Here is a 21,191-nt window from a genome sequence, read left to right on the forward strand (position 1 = left end):
GGGGGTCTTTTCAGCAAAGTGGCTGGCCTGGTGTTGCGGGTGGGGCTGCCCAGCTGATTTAATCAATGCATTTATTTTAAAGTCTATTGGACTTGAGGCAATTTTCCACACTCAGTATGGAGATAAACTGTCCTAATGTTTAGGATGACTGAGAATACATTTTTAGGAAGAATGTATAAATGGTTGAGGCTTAATTAGATCACGACTGGGAGTTCTGATTTAACAGTGATTTGCTAGATGTGTGACCTTGGGCAAGTTCCTTAACCTCTCCAATCCTCAGTTTCCCCAGCTATCATAGATCACGACTGGGAGTTCTGATTTAACAGTGATTTGCTAGATGTGTGACCTTGGGCAAGTTCCTTAACCTCTCCAATCCTCAGTTTCCCCAGCTATCAAATTAGGGTAATGATAGCACCTACATTTAAGGGCCCACTAAGTGAGGGCTATATAAATATCAATTAAAAAATAAAACTTCTGGGCTTCCCTGGTGGCGCAGTGGTTGAGAATCCGCCTGCCAATGCAGGGGACACAGGTTCGATCCCTGGTCCGGGAAGATCCCACATGCCGCGGAGCAACTAAGCCCATGCGCCACAATTACTGAGCCTGTGCTCTAGAGCCAGCAAGCCACAACTACTGAGCCTGCATGACACAACTACTGAAGCCCACATGTCTAGAGCCCGTGCTCTGCAACAAGAGAAGCCACCACAAAGAGAAGGCCACTCACCGCAGCGAAGACCCAACGCAGCCAAAAATAAATAAATAAAATAAATAAATTTTAAAAAATAAAAAATAAAAAAAATAAAACTTTAAAATAAATGCAAGATGGTCATTTTTATAGTCAATCCCACTTATTTTACCTACTAAGCATGTCCTAAAGTCCTTCCTACCCCTCTCCCCCCATTTCACTGTCACTGCCTTAGCCCAGGCCTCCAGTCTGTCTTACTCGGAATGTCACCAGTTGGCTCCTCCTAGTTGATTTCTAGGAGCTTTCCCTCCTCTGCCCTCCCCATCTTCCCGCATCCCCCAAAGTAAGCCTGAAAACTGATTCTCCAACACTTTTGCTTAAAGCTTTTCAGTGACTATCCTACAGGATAAAGTCCGTGCACACCTTACTCTATATGTAATATTATTGTTCCAGTTTTTTTTAAAAAGGTGATTGTTTGAATCCCTGATTTCAGTAGAGTACAATGAACAAATCTAGTTTCCAGCAGCTTTTAGAATTCACCTCTCTTCTCTTCACTCCTTTTTCCCATCAGGAGCAGCTTATCTACCGGACAAGAACCCTCTGGTCTCTCCTCTCCCTGAGCTTGTTTTCAGAAGAGGAACTGCTTTCAGTCCGTGTTTTTCATGTTTAATTATGGGCTCTGACCTGACAGAGTCAGATTTATGACTCTTATTCATACCTTGGTGTGGTTTTAAGTCATGGGATTACCTCTCTCCTGGCTGACTTTTCACTTCGTCAGCCTTTCAGCTCTCGTTCAGCAATGAGGGAGCCTTTGCTTTCACTCAGGCAGAGGGACCTGGCGTTAAGGGGCATCAGCTCTTGGGGTTGGACTTTGTGAAGCAGGTTTGAGACTGGCATCCCTTTGGGGGTGGGGAGGGCCATGTGGGACTCTCTCTTTGCAAGGAGGGTCCTGGGCTCTGGATTGATAAGGCTCCTTTGGAAATCTCCCCCAAGATCTAGAAAAGCACAAGGACCCCCTCCCTGTCATTAGCTCCAGAAACAAGCAGCTCATTACTTTTCGGGGGTCAAAGTCTCCTCCAGGAACTCCTCGATCTTATTGACGTCCGTCTTCACGTCCCCGTTGAAGGTCAGGAAGGGCGGATGGGTGCCAGGGGCGAGGTTGTGCAGGTCGGCTGGCTTTCTGCAGAGAGAGCAATGTTCAGGGGGTGGCTTATACCAGGACGCTTCACGGACAGGGAAGCCCAGGGTGCACTGTCCACTAGATGCCTGTCAGCAAAAACAGGCCCGGTGTGGGGTGTAGGGCAGAGGAGGTTGGAGAGATTCTGGAAGGATGTGGTGTGACACAAGATATCCGACCAGTGGAATTCAATGAGAGAGGAGCAAGTCGGGATGGACTTTGAAAAAGCAGTGTGATCACAGGTGAATATCTAAGCTAAAACCAAGCTTCCGATACCCAGGGGGGAAGTTGGGCTTTGCTTTCAAAAGGTCCTTCACCCATTAGCTTTACAAAAATGCACGAGGCAGAATCCCAAACTTTAAATATTCATGAATTCAGTCACGCTTTTACACTAAGAACGAGCTTTTACACTAAGAACGATCTTCTCTGTACTCTAAGGTTTGCGCAATGGGAAGGAAGTGACCTTGTGTTTGACATGGGTCCCTATTCACGTCCAAGGGTGAGCTTCTGGGCTCCCCACAGCCGGTCAGAATAGAGGTGCAGAGATGGAGCAAAGCGAGGGGAAGAAGGGCTGGCGAATGGATGGAGGGAAGTGGGCAGGGAGAAGGCTGCACAGAAGACAGAGGGAGGAAGAGGAGAAATAATGATGGAAACTTCCCCGGGCAGGGCTGGAACACCAGAGTCACCCCAAACGCTCTCTCTGACAATGCCACACTCCTTGTGGGAGGCAAGCGTGGAAAACATTAGATGGAGGAACCGAAAAGGAGTAAACAACAGGGAAAAGGAGTCTGTAATGAAACACATTCCTGGCTTAATCAGCTTGGGAGGGGAAGAGAAGAATTTCAATTAAGGTGCCCCTCCCACGTCCTTGCCCAACACGCACACTCTCCAGCTGCCTTCTGTGGCACTTGGAACTCCTCAGACAATTGACACTGAAAGCATTTCTAAAATCTAATTTCCTTAGTCCCTGTGTTTACTTTGTGAGTGTTCTTCCTTTCAGACATTCTTTACCTTCTCCTCCTGTTTTTGAAAGCTCACCTAAGGCAGCAATGCTTGGGTTCTCAGCAGGGAGGGAAAATCTATACTGATTTTATTTTTCAGCAATGACTTCTCTGTGGCTTAAAGATCCAGAAATTATTAAGGATGATTTTTTTTTTCTAGGACTCAAGAGAACAGTGGCCTCTGGAGTCTGGCATCCTTGGGAAGTACTGCCCTGACCGCTGTAGCCCAGCTGACGTTGCCAATGGACACTGGTCAGGAGTGGCCCCCTCTCTTTGTTGACCCTCTTCAGTAGTTACGAAATTATGTAATTAGAACTTAATTACATATTGCCAAGTCTAACTTACAGATTATTTAATGTATATCAGTTCTCCTTCCCTGCCTGGATTGCCAGCTCCATGAGGGCAGGACAATGCTAAGAAGAGCCAACATGTGTGGTGCTCTTGCTAGAAGCCAGCACAACACAATGCAAGTGGTCCATGGCCTGCCTCATCAGATCCTCACAATAACTCTAGAAACAAGGCATAACTTTTTTTTTTCTAAGAATATGCATTTTTAATTTATTATTTATTTATTTACTTAATTTATTTTTGGCTGTGTTGGGTCTTCGTTTCTGTGCGAGGGCTTTCTCTAGTTGTGGCAAGCAGGGGCCACTCTTCATCATGGTGCACGGGCCTCTCACTATCGCGGCCTCTCTTGTTGCGGAGCACAGGCTCCAGACGCGCAGGCTCAGTAGTTGTGGCTCACGGGCCTAGTTGCTCCACGGCATGTGGGATCTTCCCAGACCAGGGCTCGAACCCGTGTCCCCTGCATTGGCAGGCAGATTCTCAACCACTGCGCCACCGGGGAAGCCCAAGGCATAACTTTTATCCCCATTGTACAGGTAAGGCAACGGGCTCAGAAAAGAGAAGGTTTGAGGTCACTCCACCAATACACAGTGGTGCCAGGATAAGAAATTAGTTTTATTAGGAATTGCTAAACTTCACTGTATCATACATTTAAAAAATTACTTAATTCATATACATACATATATATATTAACTTTTTTTCCAGTAAGAAATTCTCCTTATCTATAAAACTGGAGTCGTGATACTTGCCTGGCCCACTTGAAAGGGTGTTGGCAGGATCGGATGTGACAACAGCTAGGAAAGAGCCTTGTAAGGACCTAAGGAATGCTGGGGTGGCTCCCTCTCCCATTCTGATCCCCAGCCAAATACTAGTCTACTTTCACAGATGATACTCCAAAGACCTCCTATTCTCCACTGAAGGAAGCCAATCTTTCCAACTGTATGCAAGTCTGCTCTCTGTAGTTGTCACAGACAATATCTGCATTTTGTGTGTGTTTTCATTCATTTGACAGAAATTAGTCAGGGTCTCGAATGAATGAATTGGCTGCTATGGCAGATACAAAAGAAACTTAAAACATGATCTTGACTTGCCCTTGAGGAATTGAAGGTCTGATGCGAATGACAAAACAAATTTCATAACTGATGTGTCCTGAAGAGCGTGGCATTTGAACCAAGAAGATCGGGTTTTTAGTGGCAGCCCCTCCAATTCCAGGTGGGCACCTTGGACAAGTCATTTAAATGCGTCTGTCTTGGTTTCCTCATATAGAACGAAGAAATAAGATCTCCTTCACAGGGTTACACTTTATGTGATTTTTTATGGGAAAGCACACGCTAGTTGTAAAGCATCAGGATTGTAGATATCGTAAATTGGTGAGATGCAAAATGGACCATAGATGCTGGGTGAGTCTGGAGGGAGGCTGAGTGATAGATTTGCCTGAGAGTGGTAGGGTGGGAGGGGGATGCTTCCCAGGGGAGGGGGTTGCTTCTGGCGGCTGGGCACCATCTCTCCATTCAGGAAAAACAGAGAGCCTCTGTGAGACAGAGGAAGCATCCCAGGCAACGGCTGGAGGCCAGACGGACAAGGGCAGCAGAAGGTGGTCCAGCCTGCCAGAGGCAGATAGGTCCTGGGAGACAATGTTGGGAAGAACCAAGGCAAAGACAAAGGAGGGCTGCAGATGCATTTATGCTGCAGGCAATGGGAAATGTCAGGAGGTTTTCTGAGTAAGGAGAGCCACATGATTAAAGGATTATTTTAGGAAGAATATCCTTATGAAAATATAAAGGATGGATCAGAGAGAGACAGAGAGAAACCAGAAGGATGAAGACCAGTTTGAAGAACAGAGAAACAGTCCAGCTGCCAGTGGTGGGACCCACACCATGTGTGGGCTTTGGGAATGGACAAGGGAGCCTGGACGTAAGAGACAGCACGGTGAGAGAATGCCCTGGGCTTGGCGACTGACGGATAATGGGGGTGGCAAGGGAAGGGAGCTGGAAATGTTTCAGTGCCTAGAAAAATGGAAGAACAAAGGAATTCAGGAGGGGACCCCAATTCAAAGGGAAAATGAAGGTACAATTTTTGACACACAGATTTTAAAGTGATAACAGAAAATGCAAGTGGAAATATCTAGAAGAGAGCAGGGTTCTGGGTATGGAATAATTGACATAAAGGTGACAGGGAGAGTATGCCAAGCTCACTGGGGGAAAGCTGTGGCAGGTGATAAATACCCAGGGAGTGAGCCTGAGCCAGTCCGCATTTAAAGGACAGGCGGAGGAGAGGAAAGAGAAGAAAGATGGAAACAGTGCAGCTTGTGATGGTGAACAATGCCCGTATTTTTAACGGCCATTAAAACTGCACTTTAAAAGCAGAACACTGGTAACTCTCCATCCCAGTCTCTAATCCAGAGCTCTCACACTAAGGAGTTCTAAAGATAGGAACATAGTGGGAGAAATGGTCTGGATCCCAACTCCTTGGAAACTCAACCTCTCGCACCTGAAGTCCGGCTGGGGTCACCTAGGTTGCGGGCACTAGTAGGACCAGAATGGCTCACTCCCAGATTTTTAGATGCCGTGCCCATCTCTGTGCCAGACACTCTCAGGCGAGATACCCATTGTCCATTCCCTCCTTCTTCCTTGCTGATTGGGACTTGCTCTGTTCCAAGGGTGTTGCTGGCTTTTGCAGCCTCCTTTGTAACTAGGGGTCTGGCCAACAAGGTGCAAGCAGGAGGCTGCTGGGAGCCTCGAGGTTTTCGCCCTCCCTCATGGAAGAGCGTCTCTCCCTGCAGAGAAACATATCACTCATGAATGCAGCATCCTTTACCTTTTCAGATCCACTGTGGTGACATTGAACACAACTCCTTTCAGCCAGAGGATCATGAAGAGGCGCTGAGAGAAGGGACAGTTGCCGATGCTTTCCCCATCGATTCCAGCCTAGAAAGAAAAGCACCAGAGTCCTGAGTTAGCTTGTGCACATTAGCAAGAAGGGATATAGGATTATAACAGCCAGAGCCCAGTCTGAGCAGAACTGAAAGTCCATGCCCCAGCCTTCCTTTAAAGTTGCCCTCTAAGATTTATCCTTGTCTTCCGAATGTTTATGCAAGGTGACACCTGGCACAGGGTGAGGGCTCAATGTACACGTGCGGAACTGAATGTGAGTTTCCAGCATGGTGATTATGGAGAGTCATAGCTTTCTGAAACCATTGAACCCTTGCATCTCAGGGTAAAAAGAGACCTTCAGCATCGCATAGTCTAACACAAATGATGTCGGACCAACTTCTCTACTCCCGAGTAATCATCTCGTCTATGCTTGAATATCTCCACTCACCAGCAATGTGTATCTCTCAAATCAGTCCATTCTGAGGACAGTTCTAACTATTTATAACCAAAGGAAATGCTTTCCTTTGGTTATACCTCGGCAAAGTATGTTCCTCTGTAGTTTATCTTCTACCCTTTGGTCCTTGCTCCGTGAAGATGTCATGAGTACAGATCCTCAGATTTTGACCCTATCTCTTTCTATCTTGTCAGCAGGCTCAAGACTTGAATCAATGTCCCACTTAGTTCTGACTACTACTTGACCTAGTGTCAATAAACCATTCATTTGTTAAATTATCCTTTTGCTCAACGGATACGTATTGACCATGTACAAGGCACTGGAAGAAATTACACAGGGGATTCAAAACTGTATTTAATCGGGAGCTTATGGCCTCCTGTGGGGTGGGCTGGGGGATGAGATGGGAACACATAGAAAACCATGACAGATAGCATTATTGAGAACCTCCACACTTCTGCTCCCCACATTTCTCCTTCTCAGTACCCTCCTCAAAACAGCAGATTTTTTTTTTTTTTTTCCTGAAAGGCAGGTCTATCTTTACCTCTGAGTAGGCTGCAGAGATGTGAATTTTATAAAGAATACACTTTCAGCAAACATATGAACAAAATTTTGGGGAGCTGATCTCTGTGTAATTTTTTTCCAGTGAGTGGTTTATTGGCCCCAAAATGGTACGTGGAGGGAGAAATCACCCACTCATTCTAGTTTGCTGTTGGCTCCCCTGGAAACCGTGGTGGCATCAGGACCAGGCTCCACTAACAGGGAGGGTTCAAAGAGGGAAGGCCCCCCAGCCTTGCTTGCAAAGCTGTCAGCAATCCAACCAACATCCTGGAATGGGGGCTTACTAAGATTTCGTTTTCTTTTTTTTTGAAAGAGAAGGAGAAAAAAACTACCCTCCAAGCTCAGCACATTAGTTTTCCCCTCGAGATTTGTTTGCTGTGGGGTTCGGGTGGGAAGGCAGGTTTGTGTCTTTATTTCTACCTGGTCCATCGCTCCCAGCAGAGGCTCAGGTTTATAATGGAAAACTGGCGCCTTTGATGGTATTGCTTGTAGGTAATTGCTATGAAATTACAGTTATTTTACCTCTCTCTTAACTCCACCCAGAACCCCATCCTGATTCAGTTCTCACTTTCCTTAGTGCTGCAGACAGACCCACCCTGAGTGTTTCAGACACCACGGCTAGGTTATAGAAAATCAGAAAGGTGGAGGGCAACAGGGCGGGCGCCACCCCTGCTCACAAGGCTAAAGTTACTGATAAAGCCACACTCAGACAGGCGACTATGAATTTAATAATAGCTCGTTGCAAAACCTGAGTTGATGACATCAGTTCCCTAAGACTTTCTTTCCCAAGAAGCACTCATCTGACAGGTTCCTGGTCCTTTAAGACATCCTGACAAAGGAACTTTTCCCCAGGGCCGGTTACGGTGTAAGTGACAAGTGGAGAATTAAAAAAAAAAAAAAACCAAAACAAAAGTCACGGGTCCACACACTCTCATCTGTTTTACCTCCAGGGGTGGAGGCTGGAGTGGAGGTGGTCATAAGGGGATTGATGGAGGTACTACTGAATTATTGGAATTCTTATTAGCTGGACCCAAAATTCATATAATAATGTTAATAACACCAACGAATGTCTATATAGTCAGGCACTGTTCGAAGTGCTTTACGTATATTATTAACGCATTTATTCCTCATGCGAAACCTGTGTAGTGAGATAGTGTCACCATTTTACAGGTGTGGAAGCCGAGGGGAAATTACAGAGAGGGGAAATCACTGGTCTGAGGGTCCCTGGAATGAACCCAAGCGATCTGGCTCCAGATTCCGAGCTCTTAACTGCCATACTCAGACTCCACCCTGAGGACCCAGCCCAGACGGGTAGCACGTTCACCCAAGGTCGCAGAGCAGGAGGCGTGGGTGCCGGATATGCGTGGTGCATCCCAGCCTTCAGTCCACGTGCCACAGCTCTGCGGGCTGCTGGTTGTCACAGCTCCCCACATTTCCACTATTGTCTTATATTATGATTCTAGACCTAGTAGACAAAAATTGCCGAAAGACCAAGAGAAATAATATGCGAGGGTTTTATGATTTACCCTTACTGTCTTTGCATCTCTCTTGAAGCTTCCCCTTCCCTTCCCTTTCTTTCTCTTTTCTTGTGCTAGGAACATTTAACATGAGATCTACCCTCTTAAAAAATGTTTCGGTGCACAATGCAGTATTGTTGACTGTAGGTCCAGTGCTGTAAGCAGCTCACTTTGCTCAAATGAAACTGTATTCCCGTTATTAGCAACTCCCCACTCCCCCCTCCCCTTGCCCCTGGCAACCACCTTTCCACTCTTTGATTCTATGACTTTGGCTATTTTAGTTACTTCATATAACTGGAATCATGCAGTATTTGTTTTTCTGTGATCAACTTAATTCATTCACCATAATGTCCTCGAGATTCACCCATGTTGTTGCATATTTTAGAATTTCCTTCTTTTTTAAGGCTGCGTAGTATTCCACTGTGTGTGTATACCACAGTTTCTTTATCCATTCATCTGTCAAAGGACATTCAGGCTGTTTTCATATCTTGGCTATTTAAATACTGCTACAATGAACACAGGGGTGCTAAGATCTCTTCCAGATTCCAATTTCAATTGTTTTAGCTAACTACCTGGAAGTTGGATTGCTGGATCATATGGTAGTTCTATTTTTTATTTTTTGAGGACCCTCCAGACTGTTTTCCATAGTGGATGCACCACTTTGTATTTTCACCAACAGTGTGCAAGGGTTCTAATTTCTCCACATCCTCACCAAGACTTGTTGTCATTTGTTTTTTCCAGAATAGCTACCTTGACAGGGGGCGAGGTGAGATCTCATCACGGTTTTGATTTGCATTTCTGTCATGATTAGTGACGTTGAGAATTTTTCCATATACCTGTTGGCCATTTGTATGTCTTCTTTGGAGAAACATCTATTCAACTCCTTAGCCATTTTTCAATTGGGTTATTAGGGTTTTTTTTTTTTTACTATTGAGTTGTTTAGTCTCCTCTTTTCTTCCTTCACAACTCACCAGTTGCCCATGGAAACCATCTGCTAAACTCATGGGTTAAATGCGGTGAGCTTGTGGCAACCACTTAAAACATTAACCAAAAACTTGGTGGGGCTCAATGGGACCCCTAGGCCCTGAAAAGTATGAGGGAAAATCCAGATGGGCTGTGGTCCAAAGAGGCTCTGAGCAATGTGGGCTAGGGACAGGCAAAAACATGGTGTACTGGGTTGAATAATGTTCCCCCCAAATTCATGTCCACACAGAACCTGTGTGCATGACCTTATTTGGAAACAGAATCTTCACGGATGAAATCAAGTAAAGATGAGGTCACGCTGGATTTGGGTGGGCCCTAAACACAACTGGTGTCCTTATAAGAAGTAGGAAATTTGGACACAGACATAAAGGAGAAGGTCATATGAAGAGAGATTGGAGTGATCTGTCTGCAAACCAGGGAACACTAAGGATGGCCGGCAGACCCCAGAGGCTAGAGGAGACAAAGAAGGGGTCTTCTCTAGAGATTTCAGAAAGAGCATGGCCCTCAGGACAACTTGATTTCGAACTTCCAGCCTCCAGAACTGTGAGAATACATTTCTGTTGTTACAAGCCACCCAGTTTATGGTCATTTATTTTGGCAGCACTGGGAGACGAAAGCAAACAGTAGGGTCAAAGGAGAACGGTGTACAGCTACTGACAAACTTCCCAAGTTCACAGTTCTGCTTTGCCATGGGCCTCGCGTGCACACAACTGCCAGCCAGCTATGACCCCAAAGTACTGTCTGTTCCCTAGATATAGTAAATTTATTTACTATTAAGCGTATATACTATACTATACCTTGTTATACTATAGAGTATTATATACTATATTATTTAAGTTGTAATAAAACATAAAATATTATACACTGTATAATATTACATACGATAATAGTAATAGCATGATGTAATTATATAGGTTGTATGATTATACTTTATATGTTGTATGCCAGCTAAGTCATATTATATGTTCTAAAATATTGCCTTCTACATAGTCTCTCCCCCATATGGTGAGCTTGGCTATCCCCAAAACACGACTATGTTTTATTCACGTTACCTTCAGCAGCAACAAGCACAGGTACCTGAAACTGAGTTGATATTCAGTGCCTGTTAGAACGGATACATGTTGAGGTTCATGTGGGTTATAGCTATCGATATTTACTGTATTATAATTAAAGCTAAAAAATATTTCAAATATTTGTTTACTCATTCATTAAAATATAATACTAATAATAAACACATTACATGTTAACATAAATAACGTTTTAATTAAAGAAACCATATATTTAAAAAAAGAAATTTAGTAAGTAGAGTGGAATTGTTATATTTTTACAAAATCTTTAAAGTATGACTTAACAGAAGTTGGCTTCTGCATTCAGTCTTTTGCTACTTGGTTGAAGTATATGAAGAAAATCTGGCCTTACCCAGATATGTAGTTGGAAAAGGGAGGAGTAATTTAATAGCCTTTTCAGATAATTGTGGGTATTTTTCTTTTATACCACACCTAAACTCAACAAGTGGTAGTTTCTTAAAGGTCAGTTGATAGGTGGAATTTGAAACCCTATCAATGAAATTCTTCTGTTCCACTAAAACCCATTCATCTATCTCACACTTTGAATGGGTCTTTTACCCATGAATGATTTTGTCACATCACAAATTCATCTTTTGGAAAATAGCATTTCACGGAGTTAAACAGATCTTCCAAATGGTGATACATCTCTTTACACAGTAGCAAAATATCTCCTTCAGTAATATCACCACCAAGCTCATCAGAAAAGTTTAAGCAAAAAGAGGCTGTCAAGATCCTGGTGGCAAATACCTGTTTTCCAATATTCTCATTTTCTCTTGAAAGCTTGCCTTTTATCATTGGCAATGAATACTGTCAGCCATTAGTCTTGAAATGACAAGCTCATTTCCTTGATTTCCCAGGAAATGTCTGGCAAATAAATACCAAGTAGTAAAAACCATAGTTTTTCTGCTGGTTGTCTTTCAGGCAAAAACTGTGCTGCGAGAGAAACTTCTGGTCACAGCTCAATCGCACAAGTGCTCCTCCTGAGACAACCATTGTGCTTGGCAATGAGGCCAAACAGCTGGATGTGCATTTCCCGTTTCATCTGCCAGAATGTTTAAAAGACATGTACTTGTGAGTTGAGATTTAATTACATTAGGTAATTTTTACTGCTTCATCAAGATCATTCACAAACGAGACTGGCTTTTTTTTTTTTCTGTCCATGCATGACTCCTCCGTTATACCACTGCCTCTATTTGCCCTAAAATGCCACAAAATAGCAACCCCAGGGAGAAATGATGACTTTGAAAATAGTTGTGACCTCTCAGCACCACCCCCCCCAAAGGATCTCATGGACCCAGGAGTCCATGAACAACATTTGAGACCTGTTGGGATAAGATACCCCATGAACAGACCAGGTACATAGAGCTTCCTCTCCAGACAACAGAGTGAAGTTGATAATTGCCCCCAAATCATTTGAGGGCACCAAGGTCCAGAAGAGGGAAGAATTATTCAGAAAGGATCCAAAAAGGAATAGCAGAATGGGGAGAGATGACATCTAAGCTTGACAGATGTCGTGTCCCTTATCAATTTATTGTTTCCCAGCTCTGAAGGCACCCTTCAATAAATGCTGGGTGAGAAAGAGTGGCAATTCCTTTCGGCATTTCTAAAGTGAGCACGCAGGTAGGATTTCCCAGAAGAGAGGACTGCAGGGACCCTGCAGGAAGAAGGGGCTCTTCTGCTGCCTCTGGCATGGGCTGCGGGTCAGCAGTGAGCCGGGCCCCGCCCCAGCCCAGAATGTGATCCCTCCAGCTCCCTGCAACCTCATCCTGCTGCTAGCCCTCTGGACACAGAAGGCAAAGCCTCCATGTAGCCTGCGTTAAGTCTGCCTGCGGCCGGGGTGTCCACAGAGATCTGCCCCTTACTCTGCAAGCCCCGTGTGGCCTGAAGCCCCCCTGTCCCCGCCGGCACCTGGACCCCACTGCACACCTATGTCCCCATCGCTGACCCTCTGCGCCCCTCCTGAACTCCAGAGGGTGGCTATTGCTTGCCCAGCGACTCCAAACCAGCTCTGGCCTTGCCAGACCAGTGAACGCCTATGCTTTCTGCTGGGCTGACCACACTTCTCCTGTGAGAGTTGAAACCCTTCTAAGTTTGTCATCCCTTGGCTATTCTCCTTCAACTCTGGGGTACCATGTAGTGTCCTTATATATAATGGGTACTCTTTTATCATAGTTAACTATTGCTTTATGTTAAACTCCTGCTAAAATCACTGTGTGGTTTCTCTCTCCTGATTGGACCCAGACTACGACAGATGCTTAAACGTCAGATATTTCAAAATGGAAGATTTTTAGGCTATTTGTCTGATTCCTTTAAAAATCTCACAAGGTTAAGTCCTAAATGAGGTACTAGAAGAAAGAAACCTGAATTTTCTCCAGGAAGTTAATTAAGTCACTATTTATGTCACATTTCAACTTTTTGTTACTTTAGTCCATGAAATCTATCCTTGAAGACTCAAGTGATTAAAAATTTTTTTCAAGTTACAGAGAAAAATTCTACAACAGTTGGACTAAAACCGACCTCAAGGATGATATGGTCCAGCTCTTTCTTTTTACTGGTAAGGAAATAGGCCCAGAAAGTTTAGACGTTTTGCCCACGGTTGCACAGCCTGGTCCCATGGCAGAATCTGGGATATAATTTTTGTTTTGTTTTTTGTTTTTTTTTAAAATGTCTGAAACATTTATATTAACATATATAATTTTTGTTTTTAATGCCGCACCGTGACTTATAGGATCTCAATTCCCCGACCAGGGACTGAACCTGGGCCATGGCAATGAAAGCCCGGAATCCTAACCACTATGCCACCAGGGAACTCCCAGGGATACAATTCTTGATTCCTTATTCCTAGCTTTTCTCTATGCCAGGCCGGTTTTTCTCTTACGGAAAGAGTGTTGAAGTGACAAAGACCACAGGAAGAGGACTTTCTTTGGATATAAAATGACTCATCTTTATAGCACTAAACTGATTCATATCACGTGGAAGAGAAAATTTTTCTTCATAGTAGCAATATTTGGATCTGCCCACTTTCTCTTATTCATGTAAGTCAGAAAATACTCCTTACGATGACTATTTTTTTTAATACCAAATTATCTGCTGTTCCAATAATTTGGTTGGTCAGCCTCCCATGAACAGAGATGGGATTTGGGGCGGTATGTGGTCCGCTTGAAGATGGCGAGTTCTACCCTTGAAGAAACAACATTCTTTTTCTCAGCAGTCACATAAGGCTTAACTCACTGGGGTCACTCAGGCATTTTTCATTCAATAGGCAGTCAGGTAATAAGTATACATTTGAAGCTTCAGAGATTCTCAGCATTTATCTGAAGCTGATTATAAAGGCTGAATCAGCTCTATGCAGAGGGCTGCCTATATAATGTCATATGAGGAATTTCAGGTGTATTAGTCAGGGTTCTCCAGAGAAATAGAACCAATAGGATTTGTGTGTGGATAGAGACAGAGATAGATAGAGATAGAGGTAGAGATAGAGATAGAGAGAGAGAGAGAGAGAGAAAGAATTGCCTCCACCCAATTGTGGAAGTTTGCTGAATCTAAAATCTCGTGGGCTATGTCATCAAGTTGGAGACTCAGGGAAGAGTCACAGGTCAAGTCCAAAGGCAACCTGCTGGCAGAATTCCCTCTTCCTCAGATGCTGTCAGTCGTTTCTCTATTAAGGCCTTCAACTGACTGGATGAGGCTCACACACAGGACAGAAGGTCACTTGCTTTCCTCAAAGGCTACTAATTTAAATGTGAATCTCAGCCAAAAAAAAAACACCTGCCTAGAAACAGTCAGCATAATATGTGACCAAATATCTGGCACCACAGCCTAGCCAGGTTGACACATAAAAATTAAACACCACACCAGATGAATTTAAAAATATTACGTGAGACAGGTAACCCATCAATATAGTACGTGTCATCAAAACCTCAGCTTGCCAGATGGTTCTATAAACAACTGAACACAGTTATGTAAATATCCCCTTCCAAAGGAACTCGTAGGCTCCATGCCCAGAAGGCTACTCAGCTCAAGTGTCTGACTAAGAGAGCAGGGTCCAGTGGTACCTTGGACCCTGAGTTACCAGCCTGGTCTGATAGTGGCTTTGGGGCCAAGGCTGCCTACAACTCAATGTGTTGCGTAACATTACTGTGCTTGAGGCCTCTTGGGAGTAGTGACCTTCAACCTACGCTGAGCTTCATGGCTTTCTGCGCTGAGTCTGTACTCGCCCTCCTGTTCGTTCACACACCCTCCGAGAAAGAACTGCCCTCTCCAGCCCAACACCACACCCTAACACCATGCCCCTTCTTTCCACTGCTACGTGTTTTCCTCCCTATTCTTTCATGTCCAAACTATTTGAATAGGTTACTGTGTCTCTCTTAAAATTCTTGCCAGTCCTGCTTCTACTTAACACCTTCTCCTAAAGCGATTCTCTTTCAGTCACTTTCTGGGACTAAGCAATTTCCCTTCCATCCTTCCTTCCCTCCCTCCCTCCTTCCTTCCTTCCTTCCTTCCTTTCTTTCTTCCTTCCTCCCTCCCTCCCTCCCTCCCTTCCTTCCTCTCTGACTTACCCTCACTTGACTCTGGTAGCTAGAACTTTTGATTATCTCTTCCTCTTAAAACTCAGCCCTCTGCTGCCTGCCTTGTCACCTGGTGCCTCTCCTGTGTCCGGGGCTGGCTCCACACACATGGCCATCTGTGCGGATGCACAAGACCCTGAGCTCAGAAGGGGCTCACACTTAGCTTAATGCTCTGTTTTCGCTGTCTCGAAATTCTTTTTTTTTTTTAATTTTTATTTACTTATTTATTTATTTTTGGCTGTGTTGGGTCTTCGTTTCCGTGCGAGGGCTTTCTCTAGTTGCGGCAAGCGGGGGCCACTCTTCATCGCGGTGCGCGGGCCTCTCACTGTCGCGGCCTGTCTTGTTGCGGAGCACAAACTCCAGACGCGCAGGCTCAGCAGTTGTGGCTCACGGGCCCAGTTGCTCCGCGGCATGTGGGATCTTCCCAGACCAGGGCTCGAACCCGTGTCCCCTGCATTGGCAGGCAGATTCTCAACCACTGCGCCACCAGGGAAGCCCTCGAAATTCTTAATCATTTTTGAACAAAGGCTCCCTCGTTTTCATTCTGCAGGGGGCCCCACCAGTTGCAGCCGGTCCTGCATGTGACTCTCCTGTTCCTTTACTGACATCCTCCTCTTCCTGACCTTTGCCCTCTCAGCTAATTGCTCTTCCCCCGCCATACTTTGTACACTTTTGAGAACTCATCTACTCCTAAGAACATGATTATCCCCCCCAAGACAGCAAGAACTCTGGCTTTTCGACCTATAAACATGCTATTTACCCGGAGCTTAAAAAGAAGGAAAAGGAAAGAAAGGGAACGAAGAAAAAGAAAAATGTTGAAATGCTGCAGGGCTTGCTTGCTTTACGTCTTCCTTGTTAGTTCCTTCTCCTTTCCTGGTGTTCTCACTCTAGTGTTATGTATTATTCTAGAATTTGCTTCATTTCTATTAGATAGTTTTGCAGTTACTAGATACGTCAGGTTTTCTTATTAGTAAGTCAGACACTATTCCGTATTATTTTTTTTGATACCAAATGATCTGTCCTTCCAACCATCTAGTTGGTAAGCCTTCCATTAGCATGGATGTGACTTGGTGACTTGTTTTATTTTGGTTCTTTATTTTATGAAACCCTAGGAACCCAGTAAGGGCTCAAGAAATGTAAATTTGATTGCCCTGGTATGTCTTCCAAATGACTCCATCATGCTTAGCAAGGCAGAATGGCTCTCATTCATATCAAAAACCTGCACCAAGGTTTAGAAGGTCCCAAAGTCCAAATCCTCTGCCTCTAAGTTTGACTCTTTTGCTGCACTGGCCCCACGTGTAACATTTAAAAACTAAATTCCATTGCACTAGAGGCAGGCTTGTGTCCTTGACTTCACAGAGTTCTGTAGTACAGTGTAAAGGGCCTGGTGTAGAGCCATGCAGACCTGGGTTCAAACTCCAGCCCTGATATCAACCAGCTGGATGTGGCAGATTTTATTTTCCCAAAGTGGCTACAGTACTATTTTCAGTCCCATATATTCTCCAGTGGAAAAGCCTATATTTTCTTTCTTGAAATTGGGTGGACCTTTGTGGCAGCGTAGATGAATAGAAGAATGTCACAGTGTGAGATCTGAGACCAGATCATTAAAGGTGATGCAGATTCTGTCTGGCCCTTTCTCTCATTTGGGATGCTTACACTTGGAACACAGCCACCATGTTGTGAGGAAGCCCAGAGCCCATGAAGAGGCACTGTGTAGTGTTCTGGCTGATCCCCAGCTAAGTTCTCAGTTGACAGGTGCCCTCAACCACCAGACATATGAATGAGTGAGATCTCAGATGATTCTAGCCCCCAGCCTTTGAGCTGTCCCAAATGATACCTAGTGAAGTAAAATGAGTCCTCCCCACTAAGCCCTGGCCAAACTGCAGGTTCATGAGCAAAATAAATGTTGTCATTGTTTAAAGCCACTAAGTTTGGGGTGGTTTATTATCCAGCATATAACTCACATACACACTTAGCCTCAGGTTCCTTATCTGCAAATTGGGGGCAAGAAACATCTACCTTGCAGGGTTGTTCCACAACTAGATGATAATATGTACAAAACACATAGTTTTCATTTTATAAATTTAGAGCTACTGTCATCATAAGTACAGAAGATAAACATTTAGGAAGATCTAATTAAACACCCCTGTTTGTGAAATGCTATGCCTTAGTAAAGAGTCGGTAGATCGCTCTCTTTTTTTTTTTTTTAACATCTTTACTGGAGTATAATTGCTTTACAATGGTGTGTTAGTTTCTGCTTTATGACAAAGTGAATCAGTTATACATATACATATAATATCCCATATATGTATAACTGATTCACTTTGATGGCACAAAAATTCAGCAATACCTCCATGTTCAGGGTTTTGTGTGTGGAGCAATACATTCAATGGAGAAAGTAAACACAGGAAGAACTATGGCCACTGTCCATTGACCAGAGATGGGTGATCCTAAGCTAGGGCAGAATCCCATTGACCATGAAGGGGAAAAGGGAAAGTGATTCATATTTGGTTAGCTGTTGGTACAATGATGGGCACATGCACATCTGTTCTCCACAAGACCATTGAGTTTCTATGCAGAGCAATGTTCTGCAACCAAACAAGGTTTTCAAGTAGTTCAGGAACCAGACTCAAAGGTCTGGAATTCAAGGAAGATGGATGGGTAAAGCTAAGGGATCAGGTCTGTGACAGATTCCTGGCAGTTTTATATTGAAGCCCAGTGGAAGCCTTTGTGTCCTCTGAACATCCGGGAACCTTTGCCACAAATATTTATGGAACTGTCATGCTATTCTTTAGGCCTGATTATGGCTCTCTATGCTCGGATCAGGAGAACTGAAAGCTGGAATTTTTCCACCTCAGAAATGCACCAAAGCACAGGAAACCAAAGAACGACACAAATCTACAGCCTCATATAAACAGAACTCCTTCCCACATGGGTTTAATTTGAAGAAGACATCTTCTTAGTTAAGCCTCCCCTGAAGAATACCAGTTCCTAATGGAGGAAACATGCCTTCCACTTAATTAGGCCGCTGTCAAAAGTTTTGCTTTCCTCCCTTGACATACTTTTTATTATTCAAGATGCTATAGAAATTAGTTCCAGCTTTTGATCATGAATCCATTCCCCCTACATTCATGGAATGAGCCTGCAATTCCTATAATCTTCATACCAAATGAGGGTATCTTGATACTGATTCTCTGACAAAGAGAATGGTGTTTGGGATCCTGTGATAACGGAGATTCTGCAAATGTTCTTCATCCTGCCCTCTGCTCTGGTTGTCTGTGTGTTGAGTTTTTTAATCGAGCATCTTAATATATCACAAACTGGTCCGAAAAGACTTTAGAGAAATCACAAAATCTGTCACCAGGCCTCTCAGTTGGGTTCACTAAGCTCTCATCTATCCAAACCTCTCAAATATGAGAGATTAAAAGACTTGTGGCACTAAAATCAAATCTGAATCATGAGATTTACTAAATAGGGTGATGTAAATCCAGGACCCTATGGAAGATTCTTTGCAAAATTAGTATTTTATAATATGTCAGCGAAGTAGGGCTTATAGAGCTTGAAAAGTTTATTCTAATATTCATTTAATAATGCCATGTCCAGGTCCCATGCTCAGAAATTCTGATTTATTTAATCTGGAGTAGGACTCAAGTGAGTTTTTGTTTTTTTTTTAACTCTCAAAGTGATTCTAATGTTCAACAACGCCTGGCCATCTCTGACCCAGTGGTGCTCAAAACTGGGGATGGACAAGAGAATCCCCTAAGGAGCATGATAAAAAAGAAAACTGACGACAGAGCTCCCAGAGCCCACTCCAGACACAGGGAGGCCAGAGTCTCAGGAGACACTTGAGGTGCCCTCCGCTCTGTTTGTTCCCTATTTCCCTACCTAACTTGGAAACTCCTTCAGATCACAGCCCCCTTCTACCCCCGACCCCACTTCTACTGCTGTTCCTCCCCACCATCAGTCCTTGCCCTGGAAGAAGTGCACCATTTTGAGTCATTCAGGGCATGGAGGACACATTTTGGACGAGAACATTGGTAGAATCTCAAGTCAACACAGCCGCAATGTCAGGAGCTTCACTCACCGACTGACATCTTTCTAGTTGCCCATCCACACAGAGCTCAGCAGGTGGGTCCTCCCTGAAGGTGACAGCACTGTAATCAGGCCCAGAAATCCTACCCGCTTGCACAAACTTCTCACATGGTCAGATGTGCTCAACCACCTTCCTCTCCCCAGGCACTATCCTCTACTATCCTCCAGCCAATGGTGGCGGGAAACTTCGCTGCTTCTGCAACACAGGATTCCATCAAGTCCTATGTTCGGCTTTCCTGGCTGTTGGGGGCACTTAGGAGGCTTTAGCTCCACCCTCAACGATGGGCCATCACCCAGCCATTTGGGCAAGGTGGGTCCTCGCAGTGAGGGGGACAAACATCTTCACTAAGGGCCTCCTCGGTGCAGAGCCCAGGAGGGTGGTGTGCTGAATGAGACCTGGTCATAAGTGGAGTGATAGAGCCTGGGTCGAGTGGGAGCAGGAAGGAGACCCCCTGAGACCTCAGGGAAGGTTTTGGGGCAGCAGTGATCCTTGATACGAGACTTGAAGGGTAAGAGGATTTGTTCAAGCAAAGTGGTGGGGAAGGACATCAGAGCAAAAGTGACCAAGTAAGAATGGGTCTGGAGGCTTGAGTCCGTGATGCGGGGTGTGTCGGGAACCATGAGCAGGTGCTCTTGTTCTTCGTGCTGTATCAGGAAAGCCCACACAGGACTTCTCCAGTTCTCCTTCTTCCTCCAGCTTGAGGATGCCAGCCCAACCACAGGCCAAGCCACAAAGCAGTCAAAAGCCTATCTTCCGGGAACCACCTGTACCCTGGGTCTGCTATTCCTACCCTCACTAGCCTCTAACCCCGCCAGCCACCGTTGGACAACATGGCATCTTTCCCGCTTTCCTTTCTCAAAGCCAGCTCTGAAAGTATTCCCACTGAAGTATGAATTCTGGATAACGTCTCAACGTTGATCATGGACCAGACGTAAGCAGAGGGAATAAAGCTCCAGTGGTAGGGTTCCAGGCCTCTGGCAGGGGAGTGAGGAACCGGGAAAGGAGGAAGAAGGACTGCAGGAGCTTCCTGGAGTCCTGAAACAAGACACATGGGCTCTCACCTGTCACATCCTATGTGAGGTCCAGTCAGTTCTTACCTCTGCAACTTACAAGGACAAGCGTCTCTAATGGGTGCCCAGGCCAAAGGGCAGCACTTCTTATTGCAAAGCTGCTTTCATTTCCATTCAAAATTCTCTACTTAAAGTCACTTCAGGGCTGGTTGGAAGGGCAAGACTTAAAAACAAAAATAACACATTCCTTAGTTTGGAAGTGGGAAACTATAGGCATATTAAGTGTTGCCTTTAATATGAGTACTGTGAATTTGGATAGTTATGTTTTCCTATACGCTGTGCAGTAAGGCCTTAGTCAGAATTTTTGGAGAAGCAGGATGGTCGGGTGAACTGAATGCCTTAGGCAGCCCTTTAAGCAAAAGACCGTGTAATGAAAAGCAGAGGATCCAGAGTCCTGTGTTCTAGACCCAGTTTTGGCACAAAGAACTGTGTGATCTTGGGCAAGTAATTTCCCCCTCCCTGGGCCTTAGTTTTGTTATTTACAAAGTGGATGAATTAGAAGAGATGATGTTGAAAGATACTCTGAAATATTTCTAAAGTGTGACTGGGAGAAGGTGAGTATCACTGAATTGTTTATTTGCAATTAAGAATTCTGATGGTGGGGCTTCCCTGGTGGCGCAGTGGTTGAGAATCTGCCTGCCAATGCAGGGGACACGGGTTCGAGCCCTGGTCTGGGAAGATCCCACATGCCGCGGAGCAACTAGGTCCGTGAGCCACAACTACTGAGCCTGTGCATCTGGAGCCTGTGCTCCGCAACAAGAGAGGCCGCGATAGTTACAGGCCCGCGCACCGCGATGAA

The 21,191-nt window shown here is 44.7% G+C and overlaps 1 protein-coding gene across 2 annotated transcripts in view; it reads right to left on the reverse strand.

Annotated features, from left to right (window-relative positions):
• The window catches only part of CLIC5 (chloride intracellular channel 5), a 158,731-nt gene that overhangs the window by 42,691 nt on the left and 94,849 nt on the right, over nt 1–21,191 (reverse strand). For both annotated transcript variants that reach the window (XM_068558471.1, XM_068558472.1), the window contains exons 2-3: nt 6,026–6,135; nt 1,740–1,865 (exon numbers count right to left, since the gene is read on the reverse strand). In XM_068558471.1, coding sequence (XP_068414572.1) covers nt 1,740–1,865; nt 6,026–6,135 — 236 coding nt within the window. The remainder of the gene's footprint in view (nt 1–1,739; nt 1,866–6,025; nt 6,136–21,191) is intronic.

Source organism: Eschrichtius robustus, chromosome 12, assembly GCF_028021215.1.
Source record: "Eschrichtius robustus isolate mEscRob2 chromosome 12, mEscRob2.pri, whole genome shotgun sequence".
Classification (NCBI taxonomy): Eukaryota; Metazoa; Chordata; class Mammalia; order Artiodactyla; family Eschrichtiidae; genus Eschrichtius; species Eschrichtius robustus.